At 39.2% G+C, this 23,882-nt stretch overlaps 2 protein-coding genes across 4 annotated transcripts in view; one reads left to right on the top strand and one right to left on the bottom strand.

The window, feature by feature from the left end:
- Window positions 1–4,245: 4,245 nt before the first annotated feature.
- RNMT (RNA guanine-7 methyltransferase) lies at window positions 4,246–23,354 on the bottom strand. 2 transcript variants are annotated; one of them, XM_065829809.2, is made up of 11 exons: window positions 23,228–23,354; window positions 21,500–21,776; window positions 19,157–19,289; window positions 17,582–17,704; window positions 16,158–16,273; window positions 14,185–14,366; window positions 13,420–13,584; window positions 12,189–12,306; window positions 10,779–10,880; window positions 7,925–7,958; window positions 4,246–6,059 (listed from the first exon to the last, which is right to left on the bottom strand). In XM_065829809.2, exons 2-11 carry the CDS (start codon window positions 21,758–21,760, stop codon window positions 6,022–6,024), a joined length of 1,272 nt encoding a protein of 423 aa, XP_065685881.1. In that variant the 5' UTR covers window positions 21,761–21,776; window positions 23,228–23,354; the 3' UTR covers window positions 4,246–6,021. The 2 variants fall into 2 exon arrangements, with proteins under 2 accessions (XP_065685881.1, XP_065685882.1); XM_065829810.2 differs by lacking the exon at window positions 23,228–23,354 and adding an exon at window positions 22,856–22,974.
- The window catches only part of FAM210A (family with sequence similarity 210 member A), a 21,611-nt gene continuing 21,061 nt past the window's right edge, over window positions 23,333–23,882 (top strand). The window contains exon 1 of one of the 2 annotated variants that reach the window (XM_065829820.2): window positions 23,333–23,464. The gene's annotated coding sequence lies outside the window, so the exon portion shown is untranslated. Of the gene's footprint in view, window positions 23,465–23,537; window positions 23,629–23,882 lie in introns of those variants that run through there. The other variant, XM_065829819.2, reaches the window with a different exon arrangement.

Below are 23,882 nucleotides of genomic sequence, written 5' to 3'. Positions count from 1 at the left end.
AGAACAAGGGGGGTAAGGAAATACAGGAAATTTAAAAAAAAAAAAACCAAACTTTATCTGCTTTTTTTTTGTTTATTGCAAGGTGTGCTACCCTACTCTATACAAACCATTTTTAAAGCAAAAACCAATTAAACTAGATGCTGAGGCAAAAACTTCTACAGCAGGCTCCATCTGTAACTCACGCACAGATCCAGACACTGGAAATGCTCTTGGTTAATGCACCTAAGTAATCTTTGGAGTTCGAACAAATTCACAACAGGAATGATGACTAAAATTAAAAATTGTACTACAAAAGTAATGCCAGAATAGAATAAAGTAGTTTAATACACTGACTTCCGTCAAGCTGGCTGTAGGTGAAAGTCAGCTAACGAAAGAACATTTTAGCTGGCCTTTTAAAAGTGGTTTCTCTATAAAACTCTATTGTTTCATCTTGAGGTTCATAAATAATGCTGTGAGAATGACAGGTTATAATGCTGCAGAACTAATGGACTTCTACCAGCATGACATCCTTCCCTCTCTCCTCAGGAAAAAGGGGCATTATTTTCCTAGGCATATGAAAACACCAAAGGCAACAGCCACATTACACATTAAATTTCCATTTGCCTCAGGAGTCAACAGAAACCTCTGAACAGGAAAAACATAAGACTTTTTTTTTTGCTTCTTTTTTTCTATTTTGCTAGTGAACAGTAAAACAGTAACCCTGTCTCCACCAGCAGAGTGACTTCTTAAAACAGTGATTTTATAATTTGTATTCTGGCAGGAATGAAAGTATGGCAAGAACAAGAAAAACAGTTCAAAGATGTCAAAGTAGATATAAATAAAATATACTTTATATACAAAATTAGATTCCAGAAATAAATGGGTTATTGCACTGCTTAAGTGTCCTAGGTAGTCTTAAACCATTTGGTAGGGTCTATTTGCCTTCTGTGCATCCTCCTGTCTCAGATGTTGGATTAACAGCTGCTCCACAGGTATTTAAAATCTTGGTCTTAAGAGCTAATGTACATATTTATTGTTGTGCAATGATGCAGTCATGTGGTGACAAGAACTATGATGAAGTGTCAGGTTTTGGTACACTAATTCTGAATGTTCTTAAATATCAACAAACTATAAAATATTGTTGCTTTGCTCAAAATTCTTTAGCCTGGCTCCAGGCTCCAGGGAAGGCTCCAGGGAAGACCTTATTGTAACCTTTCAATACTTAAAGGGGGCTTATGAGAAAGATGGAGAGAGACTTTTAGCAGGGTCTGTAGCGAAAGGACAAGGTGTAATGGTTTTAAATTAAAAGAAAGTAGATTTAGATTAGATAAAAGGAAGACATTTTTTAGTATGTGGATGGTGAGACACTGGAACAGGCTGCCCAGGGAAGTTGTGGATGCCCCATCCCTGGGAGTGTCCAAGGCCAGGCTGGATGGGGCTTTGAGCAACCTGGTCTGGTGGAAGGTGTCCCTGGCCATGGCAGGGGGTTGGACTAGGTGATCTTCAAAGGTCCCTTCCAACACAAGCCATTCTATGAAATTGCTAAAATACTCTTAAAAAATTACAATGAAACATCAATTCATCTCTTCAGGCACAAAACCATGGTACTATTAAAGGCAAAGGACCCCACAGGTAGGGCAACTTTAGAAAACCATTATCTTTGGATTTAAAGACTGTTCTTCAGAGGATGAACTATTTTTTCCCGTCTGGACAGCATCTAGCATGCCAGTGCCATCACACCACGAGCAAGTGGTACAAACCACAAGTAAAATGACAAATTTAACCTAATCACTGACAGGTATGTCAATAGAGAAGCCTCAGGACTACATCTTCCTTTCAGATTGTGTTACATTTTATACAACCTTCACCTTAAACAGGCATTAGTCAAACTGCACGCTATGTAATCAGCCCCTTGGTTTTCCCAGTTGGGGTTCCATGTTTTTTCCCAAGAGACTTCTGTGGGCTCAGGCTCACAGTAACCAGCCCAGATCTCCCAGTTTCTAAGAGGTCCAACAGTCCATATCATATAGTAGTCAAGGTACAAGGGGTCCGACAGATTCTTAAGGTATCCAAATTTTAACCCAAGGCTGTTGCTAAGAGGAAGCAGTGATTTGCTTCTAGATGAAGAAACATTTAACTGAATCTTTTATGAATTATGTGAGGAAACCAACAATTTCCAGCCTGTAATTCTTATTTGTCCAGCTCACTCACAGCTCTTCTATACGGAAGCAGGCTTTTGTTCCAGCTGTTGCACAGATGTACACTGGCAGGTGTCAAAACCAAGGGAACTGAAGACAGGACTACTTGGACCAAACTGTTAACAGCACAGATCAGTCAACCTTATACGTCCAAACATCTTGCCTTGAAAGTTAACTTCAGTTACTGGTAGACACATAAAAGCAAATAAGATGACAATGTTAAGAACCAGCTTTAATGAAATGAAGAAAGGGTGACAGCTTCCATTAAAATTGCATTTATGCACCACCAGGAAACCTCTAACTTACCAAAACCTAATTCATCAAGTTAGCTTTGTCCTGCCTTACATCTGTTCTCTAAGTAACAGAAACATTCAAGGCAATACATACATCTGTGATGCTGCTGTATTAAAGGGGAGGTTAAGGAAAAGACACTTCACCAGCACCAGCTCATCCATGTAAAATGCCATGCACCAAAGCTGCAAAAAAATAAACTATATTAACAGTTTTTAGTTCAGCACTCAGTATTCATAGTCATCAGCACAAGGATTCAGATTTCAGACTTTTTTCTTTAAATCTCAAATAAGGTTTCTTGCTCAAAAACCACTCGAACACTTATCTCCGTGTCTTGCGGCACTTAAATGACCTGATTTTTGTGCTTCACACTTCAGAAAAATCAGGACGCTTATTTGCATTCATAAGTAACAAGTCAGATGCCCATTCCCTCACTTTCCCACAGATAGAGGCTCTCATCTGCAGCATACAAGGAACACTGGGGGCTGAGATTACAAGACTGCTGTTAATCCTGCTTGATATTAGACAAGTCATTTGTCCCTCCAGAAGCATTATTGCTTTGGCAATAAGTGGATTATAAAAGTGGATTTATTATCAGCCCCGTGATTACTCTGCAGATGTTTTAAATTTATTGCTACCCAGCTTGATGTTCCCTATATTAGCTGTTTTCAAAGTCTTCAAAAACACAGTTTAGCAATTAGAATACAGCTTATAATTACCCTTTTTAACAAAAAAAAAAAAAAAAAAAAACAAAACCACATTAGGAGAGTGCTTCATTAAATAACTGTGACTCAAAAGAAAAGCACATTTAGTCAAAGGACAGAGAAGTTCATTATGTAAATTAAACTATTCAAATGTTGTAACAGTACTATGTGTAAGATTTGCAGCAAGTCTACCTTAAAGTCAAATACATTCCACCAGGCAACACATCACCTTAAGCATTTGCTTAAAACTTAGGCACAAACCACAGCACATGCTTAAGTGCCTTCCAGTAATTTCTCCCACAGTGGTGTGTAATTCACAGAAGTGAACTCATACAATATAGCACTGATACAACAGTAACGTACCAAAGCATGACACATTTTACTGCACAAACACAGTATCTGTTATTTTCACTGTAAGACTGCGGAATATCCTAAGCCCCACAAGGATTAATTACCTGTACTAACAGTGCTTGTGTTGCCTCATAACCTCAGCTACAGGACAAGGAAACAAAATACATACAGCTCCTTCTTTCAAAAGCAAAGAAAGGGCAGATTGCCACTGGCAGCCAAGTACTCTTATTTTGAACAAGTCTTCCATCCTTACCTCAACAAATACATCTTTCATGAGCACAGAATCCATCTTAAATAGAAAGGGCTGGTGATCAGTGGCACAAAGTCTAGTTGGAGGTCACGAATTAACATGTATCCTAGGGGTCAATAGTGGATTTAATCTTGTTCAACATCCTGGAGCACCTCTCATATGAGATGCTGGGACTGGAACATCTCTTACATGAGGAAAGGCTGAAGAGATGTTCCCTCCAAACATCAGGAACCATTTTTTCCCTGTGAGGGTGACTGAGCACTGGCACTGGTTGTCCAGGGCAACCATGGAGTCTCTGTCCCTGGAGATATTAAAAAGCCACATGGACACAGCCCTGGGCAACCAGCTGTAGGTAAACATGTGTGAGCAGAGGAGTTGGACCAGATGACTGCCAGTGGGTCTCTTCCAACCTCAACATTTATGTAATTGTGTGATATGTTGAAATTTGTTTAAAACAGGAAAGACACTCCACTGTATTTCTCCTCTTTTTATTATTCTGATTTCTTCCAAAAATAGCATAACAATGTACTTTCAAATGAAATTTCATACAAGAAATCTAACAAAACTAGTGTTGACACACACAAATTTCAGTGAAACACTTCAGCATTTCTAAAGTGTCAGTGTTTTTCAGTTAGTTTCACAAGTACTAATTCTAGCAGACAAGGGAGTCTTGTTTTCTTAATTTCAGCAGCAGAACAGACTGGGATTCTGCTGCGTTGATGAAGCTGCAGGTGTTCTTCTATACAATAAACAAACAAAAAAATCAGGACTCATGGAGGAAGGAGTATGACCTCATTACAGGGTGAAGGCAACACAACTACAAACTCAAGTAATGTGAATGCTTAACTCTGTAACAGAAATGTTCTTTCCTAGGTTTATCATAACTTTTCAGAATACTCGTGTACCCTCAGCTTTGCATCATTTCATCTCTATGTAAACTATACTAACCAACAGCAGTAAACAGGTACTGTTAGCCCAAGAAGGGAGGAAAACTCATGAAGTACCCATGCCCTCCCATTATTGGGTGGCTACAAGCATGTGGAAAGCATAGCAAACACCATGTCAGAAATCCCTAAACCAGCTCTAAGACACTTGACAGGAAGTTAAGATGGTACCTAGAAACCATTCTGCCTACTAATATCATTAGATTACATTCCCAAACAAAATATTTGGCTCTAATTTGGGGATTGTTATCCACATGCAACAGAGTGTGTACAAACATATGCAGCCTTCTCTCCCAGAGTGAACTTCTCACATCTTCAAATGTTACACAGGCTCCGCTTCTAGTTCATGATCCAGTACGCTGACCACGTTTCTAATGCCTTAAGGATTGCAATGAGGTCCCATCACCACCTCATCCTTCTGCTGAGCCCATTTGGAACTTTACAAAACAAGAAACACATCCTAAGATCTGTCTAATAAGCTACAGGAGACATTAAAACTACCAAAATTCAGGAGAGTCTTTAATACAATAGAAAATGTTCAGTAATCTAAGTTCAGCAGTTGTTATTGGTTACCGCACAGTCATATTTGGAAAAACAACACAGATTTAAAACTCTAGAAATTGAATTCTTTCAGAGCAGTTTTGTATAGAACAAACCCATTTAATCTTGAAAGCACCATGAAGTGACACTACATATCGGCAAGCACAAAAAACAAGATCATGGGACTTTACCATGTAAACTACACCTTGATTCCCACTAAGGTAGATTTACACTGCAGGCTTGAGCACAGCACAGAGGTACTCAAATTGACTCAGGTATTATCAGCCACTTAGCTCTGCATGCAATGTAGACATACCCTATATGTCTGAATATATCTCATTATGAATTAACTGAGCTCTGTGGTACAATACTTAGGCCCTCATTCTGCACCACCAAAGTCGACAGTCATTTTTCCATCAGCTTCGGAAAGTGCAGGGTCAGGCTTTAAACACAAACATATTTCTACTAACAAAACATTTGTTTCTAACATAAAGTTGTGTCAAGTTCAAACATGAGTTTTGCGAGCATGCAGATTGCTTACAAATGCTTAAAAAGACTGGTTCAGAATCTTTCTTATATATACACACACAAGTCCATCTGTCACAGACAGGCAATGTAACTCATGAGCTTGCTCTAGTTTTTGGTAGTGTCCTGCACACTTCTGATCATTAAAAAATAAAAAAATAGTTGCCACAATGGATTTCTGACCATTCCAACTTGCACATGGATATGATCTCTTCTTGCTGCAGCCAGTACGCAAAGTTTCACAGTTGCTTCTCAAATGCAAATACCAAGTAAATACCTAAAAAAGAAAATGAAGTATTTAAAGTTTCAGCTTCCTCTGCCACTTGATTAAGTTTTCAAGATGCATACAAGTTGATACTCTGCCCACACAACCTGTTAGCAGATTACTGAAATAATAAAAACTGCTACGGTTTCCCAATTAGTAACTCTAGTTCTCAACTCCAGTATGGTTTTAGACATGTTTTCCCAGTAGAGCTAAGAATGCACAAAAGCAAACTATTCTAAGTACTGCTGATATAGTTAATGCAAAACTGATTTCAGTTAATGATACTACTGAAATGTGAATGTAATTCATAAATTACTATGCCACTCTACGTAAAATTAACATTCACTGGTGCATAAAAAGTCATATGCAACTAAATTTAAAGACTCCATACACACAGTAATGGACAATTAGGGGTGAAATTATGAACTCCATTTTTAATTAAAAAGTGAATAAATTCATGGTACAGAATTATAAATTTTCCTCCTGTAAAATACCACAGACAAAGAAAAAATATTTACAAACGCTACACAGTATTTTCTCAACTCCAGAACAGTATGATATAGAAATGGATACACCCATACAGTCTACACCAGCACCCCTGGGAAACACTTACTTGGCATATAATCAATGCTGCTATGCCAGATGTTCATATGCTTCATACCAAACAGATATTTTAAACAAGCTTCCTGAGACCATGAGTCTAACTACACATTTATGGATTTCCACTTCACTTTTATTTTACTGGATGAGGTGCAATAGCTACACTGAAAATTCAAGACAAGCCTATTGTATATTCCTCAGCAACTAAGCAAAGTGAAGTTCCATGTAACATGCAAGCTGTGCTTATATCCTATCAGAAGCTCTGTGGTCCAAATCTCTCTGAAAAAAAAGAATCTACGTAGAAAACACAGTCACCACCGAACTTTTAAAGGTACAAAAAGCCCCTCTCAAATAGATAGCTTACATCTTACTTCTACATTGCTGGAATTAATGCCTATCTTTAAAAAATAGATAATTTAAGAAAGCAAACAGTTTAACTAAAGTTTTTTTCATTTGTGAATTGAACAGCATTTTTATTTTAAACCAGTAACACAACCACTATAATGGTCTGCAAAAATGCAGATGCTGGTTGACTGTGGCTACACAGACTTAAGCAACAATCTCTCTAGGAATATTTTTTTTTTATTCTTAGAATTCTCAGTCCATTATATCCAAGTTTTACTAATCTCAACACTGGAAAAACCTGATGTCAAAAGTTTTCTATGGCACACACAACATTTCAAAACACATTTAACAATAGCATATCCTTTTCGATGTCTGAGGCATCACCTTTTTTCTCCTCCCTTTATAATACATCCAAATACCTCTTCACCATCCATGTTTTAATTGCATCTTCCTGAAACACACATTACTAGAGCCAAAGAGTAAAGCTCCAGCCTGTCTTCCCAAAAGAGATTTGTATTATTTTTTATGAATGTATGTCCCAACTGAGTTTGTTTTCCAGTTGACTGGTAACAGTATAATATCCAAGTGTACAGACCAGAGGTATAGTATTTAATTCTCTAACACTAGCAAAATAACATTGGCATCCTCTTTTCATACATCCTAACTAAGGCTTCCCCAAATTATTTTAGCTCAAATATTTGTGTGCTAGAAGCTACTCAAATAAAGCAAAATTTCAACCTAGTTTATGCATTTCCCTCCCAAATTCTTGAGTCATGTGCACCACACAATCTGGACACAGGCATTTGAATAACATATGTAATAAAATCCTGTCATATTTAAAATTTGGATCTTCTTCCATAACCAACAGGCTCTTTTACAGACTTTCCATAGCCACCATTCAGTCAGTACTAAGTTTTCAAAATGATACTTACTTGTTGCTTCCCATTCAGATTTACTCAAGGTTCCCTAGAAGGAGATAAAAAAAAAAAAAATATGAAAAAACATCCTGCCTTGCAGCCTAGGAAACCTGAGAGTAGTGGCTGGCATGCCAGAAGCGAGACCTGGACAGGTTGGAAAGTTGGGCAGGGAAAAATGTAATGAATATAACAAAGGCAAGTGTAGAGTCTTGCATCTGGGCAGGAACAACCCCAGGTTCCAGTATAAGCTGGGGAATGACCTGTTAGAGAGCAGTGTAGGGGAAAGGGACCTGGGGGTCCTGGTAGACAGCAGGATGACCATGAGCCAGCACTGTGCCCTTGTGGCCAGGAAGGCCAATGGCATCCTGGGGTGTATTAGAAGGGGCTGGTTTTAGGTCAAGAGAGGTTCTCCTCCGCTCTACTCTGCCCTGGTGAGACCACACCTGGAATATTGTGTCCAGTTCTGGGCCCCTAAGTTCAAGAAGGACAGGGAACTGCTGGAGAGAGTCCAGCACAGGGCAACAAAGATGATTAAGAGAGTGGAGCATCTCCCTTATGAGGAAAGGCTGAGGGAGCTGGGTCTCTTCAGCTTGGAGGAGACTGAGGGGTGACCTCATTAATATTTACAGATATATAAAGGGTGAGCGTCACGAGGATGGAGCCAGGCTCTTCTCAATGACAACCAATGATAAGACAAGGGGTAATGGGTGCAAACTGGAACACAGGAGGTTCCACTTCAATTTGAGAAGAAACTTCTTCTCAGTGAGGGTGACAGAACACTGGAACAGGCTGCTCAGGGAAATTGTGGAGTCTCCTTCTCTGGAGACATTCAAAATCCACCTGGACAGGCGTCCAGGTGTAACCTCATCTATATGTTCCTGCTCTGACAGGGGGATTGGACTAGATTATCTTTCGAGGTCCCTTCCAATCCCTAAAGGTCTGTGATTCTCTGATACCCCTAGCTCACCCTGTCAGATGAAAGCAGGGCAAGTACACAAGTAAAAAGCTGCTGCCATTTATCCTACCAAATAAGAAGCACGAGGAAATAAGATGGTTTTCTGTTCTGTCAACTCCAACCCCTTCCAGTGAGTCCTCACTAGGGGCATGACTTATCCTATATGCTATCAACTGACCAATCCTGACCAAATGATTCATCTTTTAAGAGGCTAGAAAAAAAGGCCTGTTCAGATTTCTTCTTTTCCAGGTGACACAGCAGCAGGCAAAAGAGGTCTTTAGTCTAACTCTATCATTCTCTATTGCTTAAAAGAAGCTATTTTCTTTTTAAAATTTTTAGATTTCAAATACAGAATGCAGGTTTCTTTTTCCTGTCGATGTAGGATTTTTTTATATACAGTAAAAGGAATAAATCCTCAAGAATTCAGAACACGAACAGCAGATAAACCAAAGACGAAAGAAAGAAAATCCAAGTGGAAAAACTTCAAACTGACCAGCCTAATGCTATATGTAGGACAATGAAATAGGATGCCACCTATCAGTAAGTGCACATGATTTCACTAAAACTATGATTTTTACTCAAGCTAGTCTACAATTTTGGTTCTCTCTTGTCAAAGAGCCTCAACACATAAAAAAGACCTAAAGTTCAGGCTGAAAGAGTCAACATTGTTGGTCAGGAACCATGCAGCATGAACAGTTAGGTTAAAACAAGCCTGATTCCCCAAAGGCACAGACAAAAGCAATCACACAGCTCTTTGCACTCCTGAATAGCTAGCCTGGATACAGATGGAGAGCAAATAGCCAAATGGTAGCAGTTCCTGGGGGAAAATGACAGCAGGCCTCCTGTCCTCCTGCTCGCTTCCCAGGAATAGCAGCTGTGCAGGCTCCAGTCCATCACGCACCCAACTCTGAGATCAATACAGAAGAATTAAAGGCTGGGAGAGGACCAGCTGCAGACGACTACAACATTGCCATGTACGGCTATGACTACGGAAGAAAGAAAAACCCTTTATAAAACATGAGAAAGACAGCAAGCTCTGAAATGCAGTATGCAAATTATAAGACAGGACTAGAAGCAGAAAAAAAACCCCATATTTAATTGTACTACTAATCTAAAATCTAATATGACCCCCATTAAAGATGGTTCAATATTTTTGTTTCTGAAGCCACAAATCAAGCTGCCAAAACAGGAGAAACACAGAAACATATATGAGGCAGAAGAGCTGACTAAGTTTTGTACAAGGTAAGATCATGATCATCACGAAGTAAGTTTCTTTTACTTGCAGAATGTGAACAGAGTATCTTATTTAATGAAATTGAGGGAGGAAATATATGAATTTAGTTTTATGCATGTAGGACTAGCCTAATTTCAGCAGCTCAGTTATAACAAAAAAAAAAAAAGAAGGCATAGTAGATTTTAAAAAATAGCATTTATAGAACTTTAATAAAATTGGCTGACAAGGAAGCTAGAACATCTTTACCCAAAAAGACAATAGAAAAACAATGTTTAAGATTTCAAATGCATATAGTATTATGAATAAGTTTTCAACTCTCCCATCAGAGGATTAAAAGAAGAAAACTAAAACTTTAGATCTGTAGTGTGAAGATCCACAAACACAAGAAAATTCTTCAGATTAAGATGAGTTATTTTAGAACACCCGCCAAAGAAGATGGCAAAATATCCTTTCCCTTTTGCATTTATACAAATTTCTTAATAGCTACAAAATTAAGTTAATTTGATTATTTGAGTATGGGGCATATGAACTCCTCAGTCCTGCAGCTCTATGATTTTTCACAGGCACAGAGATGTTCATACAAACTTCGACAGCTAAAATGAAGGAGGCACCACATGTTCAAAAGACCAGAACCTCAATTTCAGACACCTTTTGGTCTAGTGAAGCAATAAAGAACTTACCAGTGGTAACTTTGCCTTGCCATCTTTGATGAACTCTTTTGCATGCTCATAATCATCAGGTTTATCAGAAACAAGCCTGGAATCACCAAATGTAGAATATGGCTGGAGAACGTAAAGAAACAAATAAATATTAATTGCATAGTAAGATACATTAATCACATCAGTCGAGGGTTTATCACAACATAGCCCAGAACTGAGGTCAGTAATTATTATGAGGATCTTAAATTTCCTCTCCTTTATAGCACCTACAAGATCAGGTCTGATATTCCCTACTTCCCATAAAATCTGACACCCAGCATTAATAAATTAACTTTTATCCTTATGTCTCCAACACAGGGGAAACAAAATAACTATAAAAATTATTCTTGGTGTATAGCTCATTATAACCTAGAGATACCCTCTTTTAGAACAGCAACTGAATAATCCGGCATCTCTTAAGCAGAAGTACTAAGAAATGAGCGACAAAGATTTCAAGCAGAATGCTTAAAATGCTTCAATAACACAAAGGAGCTGTAACAGAAGTATACAACTGAATCTTCAAAACTAAAATATACTTATTGAGTATCCCAGTTACTGCATAATGGTCTGTAGTTAACAATGCAGTCCCTCAATTTCAAGTGGCCACTAATTTAAGACAACTATCTCTTTTTGAAGAACGAAGCTGGTATGTCAAAGACTGTGTCACCATGCTACTGCCAATATGAGCCCATGCAAAGCACTGTTCCTTCCAGACTCCACAAGGACAGTCACGTTCACTTGCAGCCCATGTCACTCAGTTTAATAAGTCACCAAATCATTTTATGCTGAAAAATTCTACTGTTTGAGGGAGGAGGGAAACACAGAACTGTAAAACCAAAGCATCAGAAAGGGACCCATGTTGGAGCAGGGGAAAAGTGTGAGGAGCAACAAGTGGCCGAGACAAAATGTTAGGGAATGACCACAACGCCCATTCCTGGTCTCTCTGCGCTGTGGGGCAGGGAGAGGAGGTGGAAAGGTTAGAAGTGAAGGAGAGAACTGGAGCCTGGGAACGAGTGGATGGGGAAAAAGTGCTTTTAGTTTCCTTTCTTTCTCACCATCCTACTATTTTAACATATTAAATTAATCTTCTCTAAGTTTAGTCTGTTTTGCCCATGACGGTAACTTTTACGCAATCTCCCTGTCATTATCTTGACCCATAAGTTTTTATTGTATTTTCTCCCCTTGTCTCATTGGGAAGAGGGAGTGAGAGCATGTCAGCGAGTGTCTGGCAGCCAGTCAAGGTCAGACTATCACAAGTGTCAGAGTTTAGTTCTTCTGTTGGTAGTCTTCAATTCATTGCACAAAGTTCACAACAGGAGTTTCAATTATTGCATAAATAATTAACAGGATGTAAAATACTATTTAAATGAAACAAGTTAACTCCATATTTACCTCCAAGGCCTGCATTCTCCTTAACAGCATTTTATGCTCGCCATTCTTGATTTTTTCTTCATAGAATTCTCTAAATGTCATTTTGTAGACCAGTTTCATACCATGCTTCTTTGCCATTCTGAAAAACAATACGATTAATTAGGGAACCTGCAAAATTATTGCAGTTTTATTTCAAAGGAACCGTTTTATGCTACAGTGACATCTTATGGTATTCATTAGGATTACACTCTTTTTTTTATTAAGATGAAAAAAAAATGCACCACCACCACAAACTCTATTTTTTTTAATTATGACAACAGAACTCCACACAGAAGTCATAACAAACATTTCAATAGAAAAATGTCTCCCAATACACAGAAGTTTGTAAGTTCCATTTGAACTTTTAGATAGACTACACTATTTTCCATGCAGTATCATCACCCTGCCATGTCAGCTATCACGGATGTATTACAAGAACCTCTTTGTATGACATTTGGTGCCTTACACCTCAATTATAGTAGAAACTGTGGTCATACAATACTGGAGTTACAGGTGTCAGTGACAGATCCTGGTATTTTTCAGAGAGAACTACAAATGAAGTGTGTGAAAACATACAGGTTTGAATGGAAAGCTTAATAGTGTTTAACAACCATGCTGAACTTGAATGGCAAGAAAAACCCCAACATGGAAACATTTGTCTGTACCTCAGGACACAGGCTGGGAAAGGCAAATCTGAATTCACACAGAGGTAACAGCAAAATGTATGCTCACAGATGAAGAAGATATACAGAAAGAAAATATAAGCCATAGGAAAAATCCTAGAATATCCAAAGAAAGCTGGATAAGACAAGAAAGAAACACCATGATGAAGAGGACTTGCTGAAGGACTAATGAAAGGTAGAATGAAACCCCCAAAAAAGTTGAGATTAAAGAAGAGTAAGTTGACAGCGCTAAAGGTTTGCTGACACATCTAACACATCAGATACATTCTTGTGTGAGAGCTAGTTTAACTCTTCACAGCTGCTGACCAGAACACCTGCAACTGAGTGCAATGGACAGATTATAGTTGTGGATGGAAATGCAAGAAACCTCCTTATTTGGAGCAACAATAAAAAAAATGAAGAACTGAAAACTATAGTAAGAAAGACAAAATATAATTTTCTGCAAGTATTATGTGATCACACACAAGCTAAACAAATGCTTATTATGTTTCATAGCTTTTATTGTACAATGAATTCAAAACTTAACTTACTCTTCCAGTAATGGAAAGTAAACCAGGAACTCAGGGACATCAACCACTTCTTCCAAGTGGAAATCATACTTGCACCCAAACAAGGGATATTCTCCCTTCTTTTCGAATTTTACACGGTATACCTCATTCCCAAATGAATTTGTTTCTGAAGCTTCAAGTCGCTTTCTATAAAAGGAGACATAAACAAATATTAATTGACCAATTTTTTAATTTTACAGGCAGAGAAAGCTATATGTAAGAGGCCTGAAAATGTTTCTCCCAGAACTACAGCATTCAGTCATCTCTGTAGTTTCTCACATCCCTTATTAGATAAGGCAATGAAACAATGAAATGAAGAGAAGCAGCATACTAGATTTTAACAGCTTATCATTCCTGTACAACATACCAAGGACTTAATGGACCTAGGAAATTAACCTTTAGCCCAGACACAGTCTACATGGACAAGTCAGGCATCTTAGAACAACCACAGCAAAAGTCTGACAGTTATTGCCCAGGCTATGGTTATTCTGTCACTATCTAAGTTGCTACAGAGGGTTTATGTATGAAGATCCAGAAGAGCCATGAGTACAAAAGACAAGGGTCAGTACAGATTTACATATTTGAGTCAAGCTAATGAGTGAGATTTTCTTGTCTAGAATCCAAAATTGTTGCAAAAAAACCACCTGCTTTTGTTTGCACAAACCTATCAGAGCACTGCAAGAATGACTCTCACTTAACAATGCTTCACAAACTTTGTAAAGACTAATAGAATATAAAAGTACTTACACGAGTTCAAAGCTATTTGGAGTTGTGCCAATGAAATACCCTCCAGGAGAGAGGTTCCCACAAGCGTTTTTAAGCATCATGTCTGCCTGCTCATATGTCTCAAATGAGTAATGATAAACAAACTGGCAGCTGCAAATGTCAAAGCGCATATCTGGATCACTGTATTTGGAAGACAAGAGATCCTGAAACAGATTAAAAAGTAAAAAGAAAGCTTGAAACAAAAGCTACAGAAACAATCATGATTCACTTAAATCTTCCAACCTATATGCTACTCCCATAATTCTTTGTAGTTTTTCCTTTCAGCCTTCATCCCTTCACAAGTTCAACTAGAACAAGATGAAAAAGTTAAGAGTAAGAAAAAGTTCTCTGCTACAGAGAAAACAATACACAACATTTAGGAACAACAAGAATGCATATTAACATTTCAAAGTTTACGTGTCCTTAAATTCCTTTCATGTTGGCGAGTAACATCACTACGCCTGGAAGGCCAAAACCCCAGGTTAGTTACCTAAGAGTGTCCAGAGATATTTTACTGCTGAGGGTTTATAATCAGCCACTGTTTGGCTAGAAACAACTATTATAATAAAATGAATTTTCAGTTTACTAAGTCTCTGTAATGAGAACTGACCCATTGAACATACAATTGAAAGGAGGGGTTGTTTTAAATATGTCAACTCGCCTGCCCACCAAGTTGTATTTGTCTGTATTCTCACACACATGTATGAACACACTCTTCCACACCCCAGACCAACCAAGCAGTAACTCTGAAGAACCTGGAGCCCTTGGAATTTGCCAGGTTAAAGCTTGCCACAGTTTGACCCTGTACTCATCAGTTCTCTAACTCTTCTTGATCAGGCTTCTTTTATACAATACCAATAGCCATCATAAATAACATAGGAGTACACAAGTTCTTCTCAAGGCTCACGATATGCATTCCATACTCAAAATATTTCTTACTTAGCAGTTCCCCCCAACTTCCTACCCACTCACTCACTCCCAGTCCATGCCACATGCTGTCAACATTCTGTATGTGGTAAGACAAAAGCAGACACTTCACATACCCATAGCAATTTCACCTGTCCATTTACTCCCCTTCTACTTTCCAGAAAGAGAGATACAGGAAACTAAGAAACAAATATGGGTGGAATTGGACAAGTTGTGAGATTTTATCATCTATGTTGTATATAATGTACAGAAACAAAGTCAGGGAGATGAGCATTTGTATGCATGGACAGACAGAACATGCAACAGAAAATACATGTGTATATAACACTGAGCTGTAACAGCAACCTGAAACTATCCCCAGCCAAGGTCTCTCCTCTTTACCCAGACTGTAGTTGTGAGACAAGGGAGATGACCTGGAACCTGCAACAGACTGTATTCTTGAGGAGAGGCAACCAAGAATTCAAGCCAACAACCTTTCCTGCAAGGCTCGAACCAGGTAGGTTCTGTCCCTCAGCCTGCATTTCCAGGAAGCAAATGCAGTGCTGGTTACAAGACTATCTTCTAAGCCTCAGCAATATATTCAATATCACCTCCAGACAGTCTCAGAAAACTGCTCTATCACACAAGTTTTGAGAATACGTATTGTAGTAACTACAATGCCGCTACAAAAAAAATACTAGGATAAATAAACTGTGTAAGTGAAATCAGAAAAAATGTCCCTTATTCATTCTAGCATAAAAAGCACACATTCACAAAGTTTCCAACATCCCACGCTGGTTCCCAGAACTACAGAAGTAAGTAGTCATTCCCTTCCCTTTGTCAAGAGAAAGAAACTGAAAGTACCAGATTTATTATCTGGAAAAGACATTCAGGCTTCAAGAATGTCACACCTCTAACCATGTATGGTTGACTCTCCTGATAGTACAACAATGTGGTCTTAAAAATATACAGCACTACCATCACTTCCCATACTTGCTTAACACAAGAATGTTACATCTCCAAAATATTATAAAGCATGGGAACTGTACCTTGGTACTATCTGCTTGTATAAATTCTGCATCAAATATATGCTCATTATAACGACATCGGGCTTTCATGTCTTCATATCGCTGCTTGCACTGTTGCACAGAAATGTCAGCAATATCTATAAAAAGAGAAATTTTTAAAACAAAAAGTGTAAACTGCTCCCCAAACAAGAAAACTCACAATTACTGGGATACAGCAGATCCATTATGCAGGGATAAAAGTTGATCTTCGATTATACTTCGATGGGAACAAACACTTTTATTTCGAATGCTTAGGAAATTAATTTAATTTGCAGGAGGTGTTTGGGATTATAACACTGTCATTTTCAGGTCTTAACTTCAGAGAAAAGTTGTAATCTGAAGATTTTAAAAAGCCCCCATCCCCAAAAGGGCAAAGCAAGCCTCCAAAAGTTCAAGTGATGGATACCACAGTGATTGATATCAAGTGCTGTCAGTATTAAGTGTTTAGTATGCATTAGCTAAAACAGTTCAGCTCCCAAAGCTTTTCCAACAGTACTGAAAGCTCTTCATCTTCATACAAGTATACAAGACATTAAAATGCAATTATTTATTATATATGGTACTATATTGCACCATGGGAGTTTTTTTAAGACTGTTCCTCTGTCAGGCATAGTGTTTCAACTAAATAATACTAAAACTAATGACATGCAATAAATTTACATAAGAACTTTGTAAACAAATTCATTAACTGTATTTGAAGACTGCCAACTGAAAAAGAGAAGCAAGACAGAATCATAAAATGTAGAATAACCAGAATAATTCCCACAAAAGCAAGTTCATGAAATTTTAGTATCTATTGAATCTGAAGTAATGTTTCCTTGCATTATCCTTGGCATGCTTTTTGGGAGAAGGGAAGATGGTATCTCCTTCCCAACATCTAAACAAACTATTTAAACCAAATATTATTTAATCAGCTTTCAGCTCTTCCACTTTCTGACTCTGAAAATCTTTGGCTGACTATAACATGCAAGACTATTTTTTGTTAAAACACTGTGGGGTTTGCTTGATTTTTTAAATGCAATTCTTATGTGCGTATTTTCAGAACAGTTAAAATACAGGAGATTAGATGTGGGAGAAAATACATAAAACAAAATATGTCAATCTTTTCCCCAGTGTTACACTTGCCTAAAACAATCTGTGGTAACTGTATGTTTCTTTACTGATAGCAGCTTTTATTTACGAGTTGAACTGAAATCTCATGACACAGAACATCAATGGTTCTTATATTTACGCTGGCAATCAAGGTGATGTCTTCAGGTTAAAAGAGAAAAGACAACTTTTTGACAGAATGTGTACCATTAGATTTTTGGGCTTACTAAAAACATGAAATAATAAAAAACAGGAAATGTGCTTGTTTTTCCCATAAAACAGTGTACTTTCCCCAGAAAGTTATTGTGTCTTCTTACCAGTACAGACAAGTTTTTTAATTCTTCCTTTTTTCCATTTCAGTAAGTCTCCACCTTTGCCACATCCTAGATCCAAAACAGTTATATCATTCTTTTTCCGTCGTACCCTGTCTATAAATTCACCTAGAAAAATAAGAAGAGAGAATGCATATCATGGTATCTCTAATTCACTTGTACTGTAGAGATCCCTAAAGGACCAAAAGGATTTGAGAATTTTAAAACATCTCAGAACTTCCTTTACCTGTAAGTCTTCTTAAAATCACAGACTTAAATTTCTTTTTCTAGAAATGACTAATGATGAAAGGAACCACAAACTTATAAAACAATGGAGAAGATAATGAATATTTTCTGTACTTGATGTGCTTTGCATGTAATGTGACTGGAGCTCTGAAATGTTTCCCTGGCAGACATAGGCTAAACAACCACACTGTGCATAAGTGGGGAAACAGGGCTCCCTTTCATTACCATTATAATGAAGGTAGGTGTTATTTGAAAGTATGAGAAAGCCTTTTGCAAAAGAGAAAAAGTCAATTAAATGAATCAGCTACAACTTTTCCTTGTAGTCACATTACAAATGTGCATAATGGTCTCAGCCTCTACTTGCAAGAACACTAGCTACTTATTTACTATCTTTTTACCCTATATATACAGATTTCATTTTCTAGTCTATCTCCACTCTGTCTAGGCTATCTTTGCTCTGACTGATGTTGACATATTATGCAAACATATGAGCATGCTAGCAACTCTTCTTCACAGTAAGAGACCTGAAATATGCTTGGATACAACTGCTGTAACACCACACTACCAAAATTCATCATAACTGAAAGGCTTCAACACTGGTTCCAGGAACAGCTTTATGTAAACTGAAATATTGCTTCTAACTGCTCTGATACAACAAAAAGCAGCATGCTAAGACAAATGGTGACAACATCTCCTGGCACAGCTCCTTCTTCATGAATCTGTGGTGCTCTGCCAGTAATTCTTTTCTTCGTTTGCAGATACCTCATGGTTTTGTTCCCTCACTTTTGAATTAGTTTGTGGGATAGCAGACTTTGTCTTTTATTAAAAGCTGCTGGTTCTTAAAGGTCTATATCCTCTAGTTTTTCCTATTTTTAAGCCATTGACTATGGGTAATGAAATATTCATGTATTCAAGTTTCCTACAGAATTGCATAATCTAGACCTGAGGACAGACTGCTTTGGAAAATGGTTATGAAATCATTTGAGATAGATTTAAATAACTAGAATAGCTCAATCTAACAAAGAAATTCTTTATGATTTAAAGCTGTACCTTTCTCTTTTAAAATGTCACAAAGAAGAACAGTTTCCAGTATGAACCTTTTCTATTTTTCAGGTCAGCTGATCTTTATGCATGTATTTAGCATTCCAACAATACAAAACATTATCACAAAGACTCAAAATAAAAACAGATACTCTGTTGCACTTGAAAATCTCACTATGTAATAAGAGACAAAATGCCATCAAGAATATCAGAAAGCAGAAAAAAAGGTTATATTTTTATACAAAAATTAGTTACATTTTATTAAAGTCTAAGCAATCAATTAAGGAACCTTACCAATGAGGACACTCTTTGTCCAATTATTAAAGTTTCGGAGGTAGAATATACGAGACTGGCTACGTTTTTCTAGCCCAACTTCTTGAAGTTCATTATAATGTGCAGCTACAGCTTGCCCATGGCCTATCTCACGCTGTAGAAATGAAAGAAGGAACATATTCAAGCAGTGAATTATTTTTATTACTTTTTCATTTAATCAAAGACATGTTCACTATAAGGATTTAAGAAAGCAAACAAGTAATGCTATGAAAAGCACCATTACTTTATATATAGAATCATTGCCCATATCTGTCCTGGTACTGACGTCAGTACTTCAATTATCACAGAGACAACTCCCTTAAAAAATCAATCCCCTTTTCAGTTGGTCAAAGTCATTTCTGATGGATGCCCAGCACCTTTCCTTCACAGAAATACTTAACCTTTAGTTCTCTAATACTCTCACCATTCTCAAAGAGTCGATTTCATTCCCCTTAAGCCTGGGATTGAAGAGGATATTCCTTCTCAAGGAGTATTATTTCAGCTTTAAGTTTCTTCAAATATTCTGATGCAGAAATTCAGCATTTACATCTAACAGAAGTCTATAAACAGCAAATTTAACCAAAACGCCAACTAGCTGACGTTGCATAAAACCATAGGAAGGTGATCATACTGCCAGAGCTTTAAATGGACCACGGTAAAGGAGAGCAATGACTTTACAACAGTATCCCTTCAAATGCTTAACAGTAAGCTGTAGAAAGGTCTCTGTTTTAGCCTTAAGTGTAAATAGTCCAAGAGATTTCTGTCACCTGTGACACAGAGCAGTCTACAGGCAGATATTACGCTCTTAAAATCTCTTCACCTTGAAAAAAAAAATCTTCAATTATATGTATGAAATTAAAATAACAGAATATGGAGAACGGACACAAATTCTGTGAGGCATAAGCGTTTGACATAACAGTACAAACTAGAATGAAGGATTCTCAGCTAAAACCCACCAACATGCTACAAAGCCCCAGCCAGTACGAACTTACACAGCAACTAAAAGCATTCCCAACAGCTGACTACAAATGTCAACATCCCATTATCTTATTATTCAAATTGCAGTTCTTCAAGGGAAAAGAAGGTTTGACTGACTTAATATACTACATGAAATCTTCAGTGTTTCATATACTTTTGGTAACCTTCAGAAAGACCAGAGACACTTGTCTAGAATCACTATGCCCCATCATCTGTTTAGTATCACACTCAGCTGATTGATACTAACAAATATTTTTACTATTTCTAGTCTTTTCTAGAGTAAGCACAGATGGCTCCCTGAATGGCCGCTGAAGGTGACAGAAGTTAGAACAGCTGAATTTGACAAGTGCAGGGAACATATTCATACAATCCCTTAACAGCTGCTGCAAGCACAGTTGCAAAGAGCCATCAGCAATTACACCTAGATGCTGGCAGCTGTGTTCAATGCAATCACCTCTCTACACCCTTAAGCTAGAAATACTCTTATTCTAGAAATACCTTATTAAAAAGATGAAAGGGTTAACAATGTTTCTACCACATCAAAGGGCCCCCTTTATTTCAGCAGATTGCTTAGCCATAAATTAACATCCTGGAAAGATTCTGAACAGAGAAATAAAACATTATGTCAAAAATATTTTCAAATTATACTTACATATCCAAAAAGGTCAAAATTAGACTGGGTATTACAACACCAGTTTCTACATGCCTATACATAATAAATGACAGCGTCACATATAACATTACCCTTTTCAACCTCCCAGTCAAAAGGATATTTTATGCTACTCTTGCAGTCTTTAAAAAAAGAACAAAAAAGTATCTGTAAACCTTTCAGTACTTCACTTTCCTAACAAGTCATACTGAAATTATACCACAGAGGATGCAGTTTGTTGAATTTTCTAAATTATATAACACCTTACTGAGAAAACTAAAGGACAAAATTATCCTATGGAAGAACCTCCCATGCACAGATAACAATGCTAACAGACAGGATAACAACATACAAAACATACCAATTCAAGACACATGACTTAGACTAATGCCAGTAAACCCTACACTAGACTACCAGATTGCTACCACATAGACAGTGATGGAACAATGATCTTAGGATCAGAATAAGCATGTGCTGAGATCAGTTTTGTTAACATTCTAATTACCAGTCCTCCTTCTCTTCCAATAAGCCAAACATAACTTCAGCACCTGTAACTTTGCTAGAAAACTACCCGTGCACTTTGACATTTGGTGTTTCATGCTGGTTCATAGATGTTTAGCACAAATATTTTCAATCTTTTCTTTAGCTAAGGCTTTGAAACAGGTATTTGAACATGGCTCAAAACAAATGATACTCACTACTTTCTTAGGAGGTTCATCTTCAGGATCTAAATTCTTCCTTTTTGCTCTTCTGTCCTTATTACCAGTGTCATCTTCTTTTTCATTTTCAGTGGAGTGCACTGTACCTGAAGTTGAACTGTCGCCTTCCTGACCAATACCTGAATCTGCCTCTAAAGGATGAGGTGTTTTCTCCACTTCTTCATCCAAACTTTTCTCTATTGCCTGTTCTTCTGTCTTGGTTACATCAGCCATTTTTGACAGGTTAGTCTCCTTGTCCATTGATCAGAAGGGCAACCTATAGGGGAAAAAAACAAAACAAAACAAAACACCAACCATTTTCAGTTTTGTATTTCACTTACTTGTGGTTACAGTCAAGACTTTCAGTGATAATACTGGCATTATAGAAACATAACACGCTTTTGCCCCAATGAACATATAGGCTTCAAATTTGACTGGTTATTTAATAAAGATAGCACAATATGTGGAATTTTAAAGTACTCTCCTTATAATTAGGATAAAACTTTACTCTTCATGTTTGAGTCTTTCTTAGATATCTTTATTGACTCAACTGCAAAGTGTCATTGTTTTTGAGGCTGCAATCTCCCTTTTCTCCTCCTCATAACAAGTAACCTACAAAACACAGAATCATTTTACTTGGAAGAGACCAAGATCAAGATCATTGAGTCCAACCATAGCCTAACTCTAGCACTAAACCGTGTCCCCATGTCAACTATGTGTCATTAAACACGTCCAGGGATGGTGAATCAACCACTTCCCTGGGCAGCTTGTTCCAATGCCTGACAACACTTTCTGTGAATAAATTTTTTTTAACCTTCTCTGGCACAACTTGAAGCTGTTTCCTCTCATCCTATCACTTTACATTTAGAAACACAAGCTGATTGAGTATATTTTCAAATGGATATCCTCAAACAAAAAATAAAGGTGGTTTTTAAGAGCAAATTTTCATATCAATTGTGGATTTCAAGCTTGCCAAGAATACCCACTATGCCTCATGATTCATTAATATTCTTCAGCTGCCACTGCATCTCTGTATCTATATATTTTATACATTTAATCACTGCTACAAAACTCATTTAATCTCCAGCACATTCTAACCTTCATATAATCATTGGGAAACAGAGTGCTCCAAGACCAGCAAAATTCAGAAACTATCAAAATTTCAGACCCAACGATGTCAACCAAGCTGCTGGCTTTCAGAGCCAGTGATGGCAACCAGGGGTCAGCTTTTTCAGCAGAAAAGCTGGAGAATTCAAAGCGCCGGGGGCGGGGAGTATATGGGGGACAGGAAGGACGGGACAGGACGGGACGAAATGCAAAGAAACAACAGACGCTGTAGCAGCAACCCCCACCCACCCTGTTAATAGCCTTGACACTCAAGATTCCCTCACGGGGGGCTGCGCAGACCGGGCGCTCCCGCGGGCCGGCCTCCGTGGCCCAGGCCGTTTCTAAGGCCTCCAGGAGCCCGCCGAAGCTCGGCCCACCACAGCAACGAACAAAGCGCGCGCCGCCGCCGCACCACCCAGGAGTCCCGGCGCGGCCGCAGCCGATTGGCGATGGCCGGTCCCGCAGCGCAACCACCCTTCTCACATGCTCGCGAGGCCGAGGGCCCGGGGCCCGCCTCCCGCACGCCCCGCACCGCCACTCTGCCCGGCCTGGCCCGGCCCGGCCCCGCCCCACCCCCATGTCCCCACCGGCGGGCCGCCCGGGAGGGCGCGCAGCACTCACCCAGCCCAGCACTCCGACATCTTGTTTGCGGAAGTGACGCCCTCGCAGCGCGGCGGGCAAGAGAGGTGGCGTCACGTCCGGGGAAGGGAGAGGGAAAGGCGACACTTCGCACGCGTGAAACGTGACGGGACCCGGCGCCCGGGCCTGGCCTGCGGGAGGAGAGGACTACGAGCCCCAGAGGGCCGCGCGGCGGCGTGCGGTGCGCGCCTGCGCAGTCGGGCCCCGCCGGGCCTCAAGGTGATGGTGGGGACGGGCGTTCCTGCACGTTGCCCTGCCGCGCGCGCGGGGCCGGTAGGGGGAGGTGGCGGGCGCGGCGCGCGCGGGCAGGGGCCGTTGGTCAACCGCCGCCCGGTGCGACTCTGCATTGCTCGGCGCCCGTGAGGAGGAGCGGTAGCCACAAGGTACCTGCCTGGTGGGGCCGAGGGGGAAGGGCCGCCGCCCGGCAGCAGACGAAGGAAGGTGTGGGCACCTCCTTAAGCCCTTCGGGGAGTGCGGCGGCCGGAAGGCGCGGCTGGTGGGGAGCGACGGGACCTGCGGGCGTCAAGCAGGTTCCCCAGCCGCGCAGGGGTGTCCCCGCCACTGGCTGCTTTTGCTATCGCAGCCCTGGGAGATGGGGCTCCCTGACCGGCAGCCGCCCAGAGACACTGGAGCAGAA

This window comes from Patagioenas fasciata, chromosome 2, assembly GCF_037038585.1.
Source record: "Patagioenas fasciata isolate bPatFas1 chromosome 2, bPatFas1.hap1, whole genome shotgun sequence".
Classification (NCBI taxonomy): domain Eukaryota; kingdom Metazoa; phylum Chordata; class Aves; order Columbiformes; family Columbidae; genus Patagioenas; species Patagioenas fasciata.
This window is presented reverse-complemented; position numbering and strand designations above follow the sequence as displayed.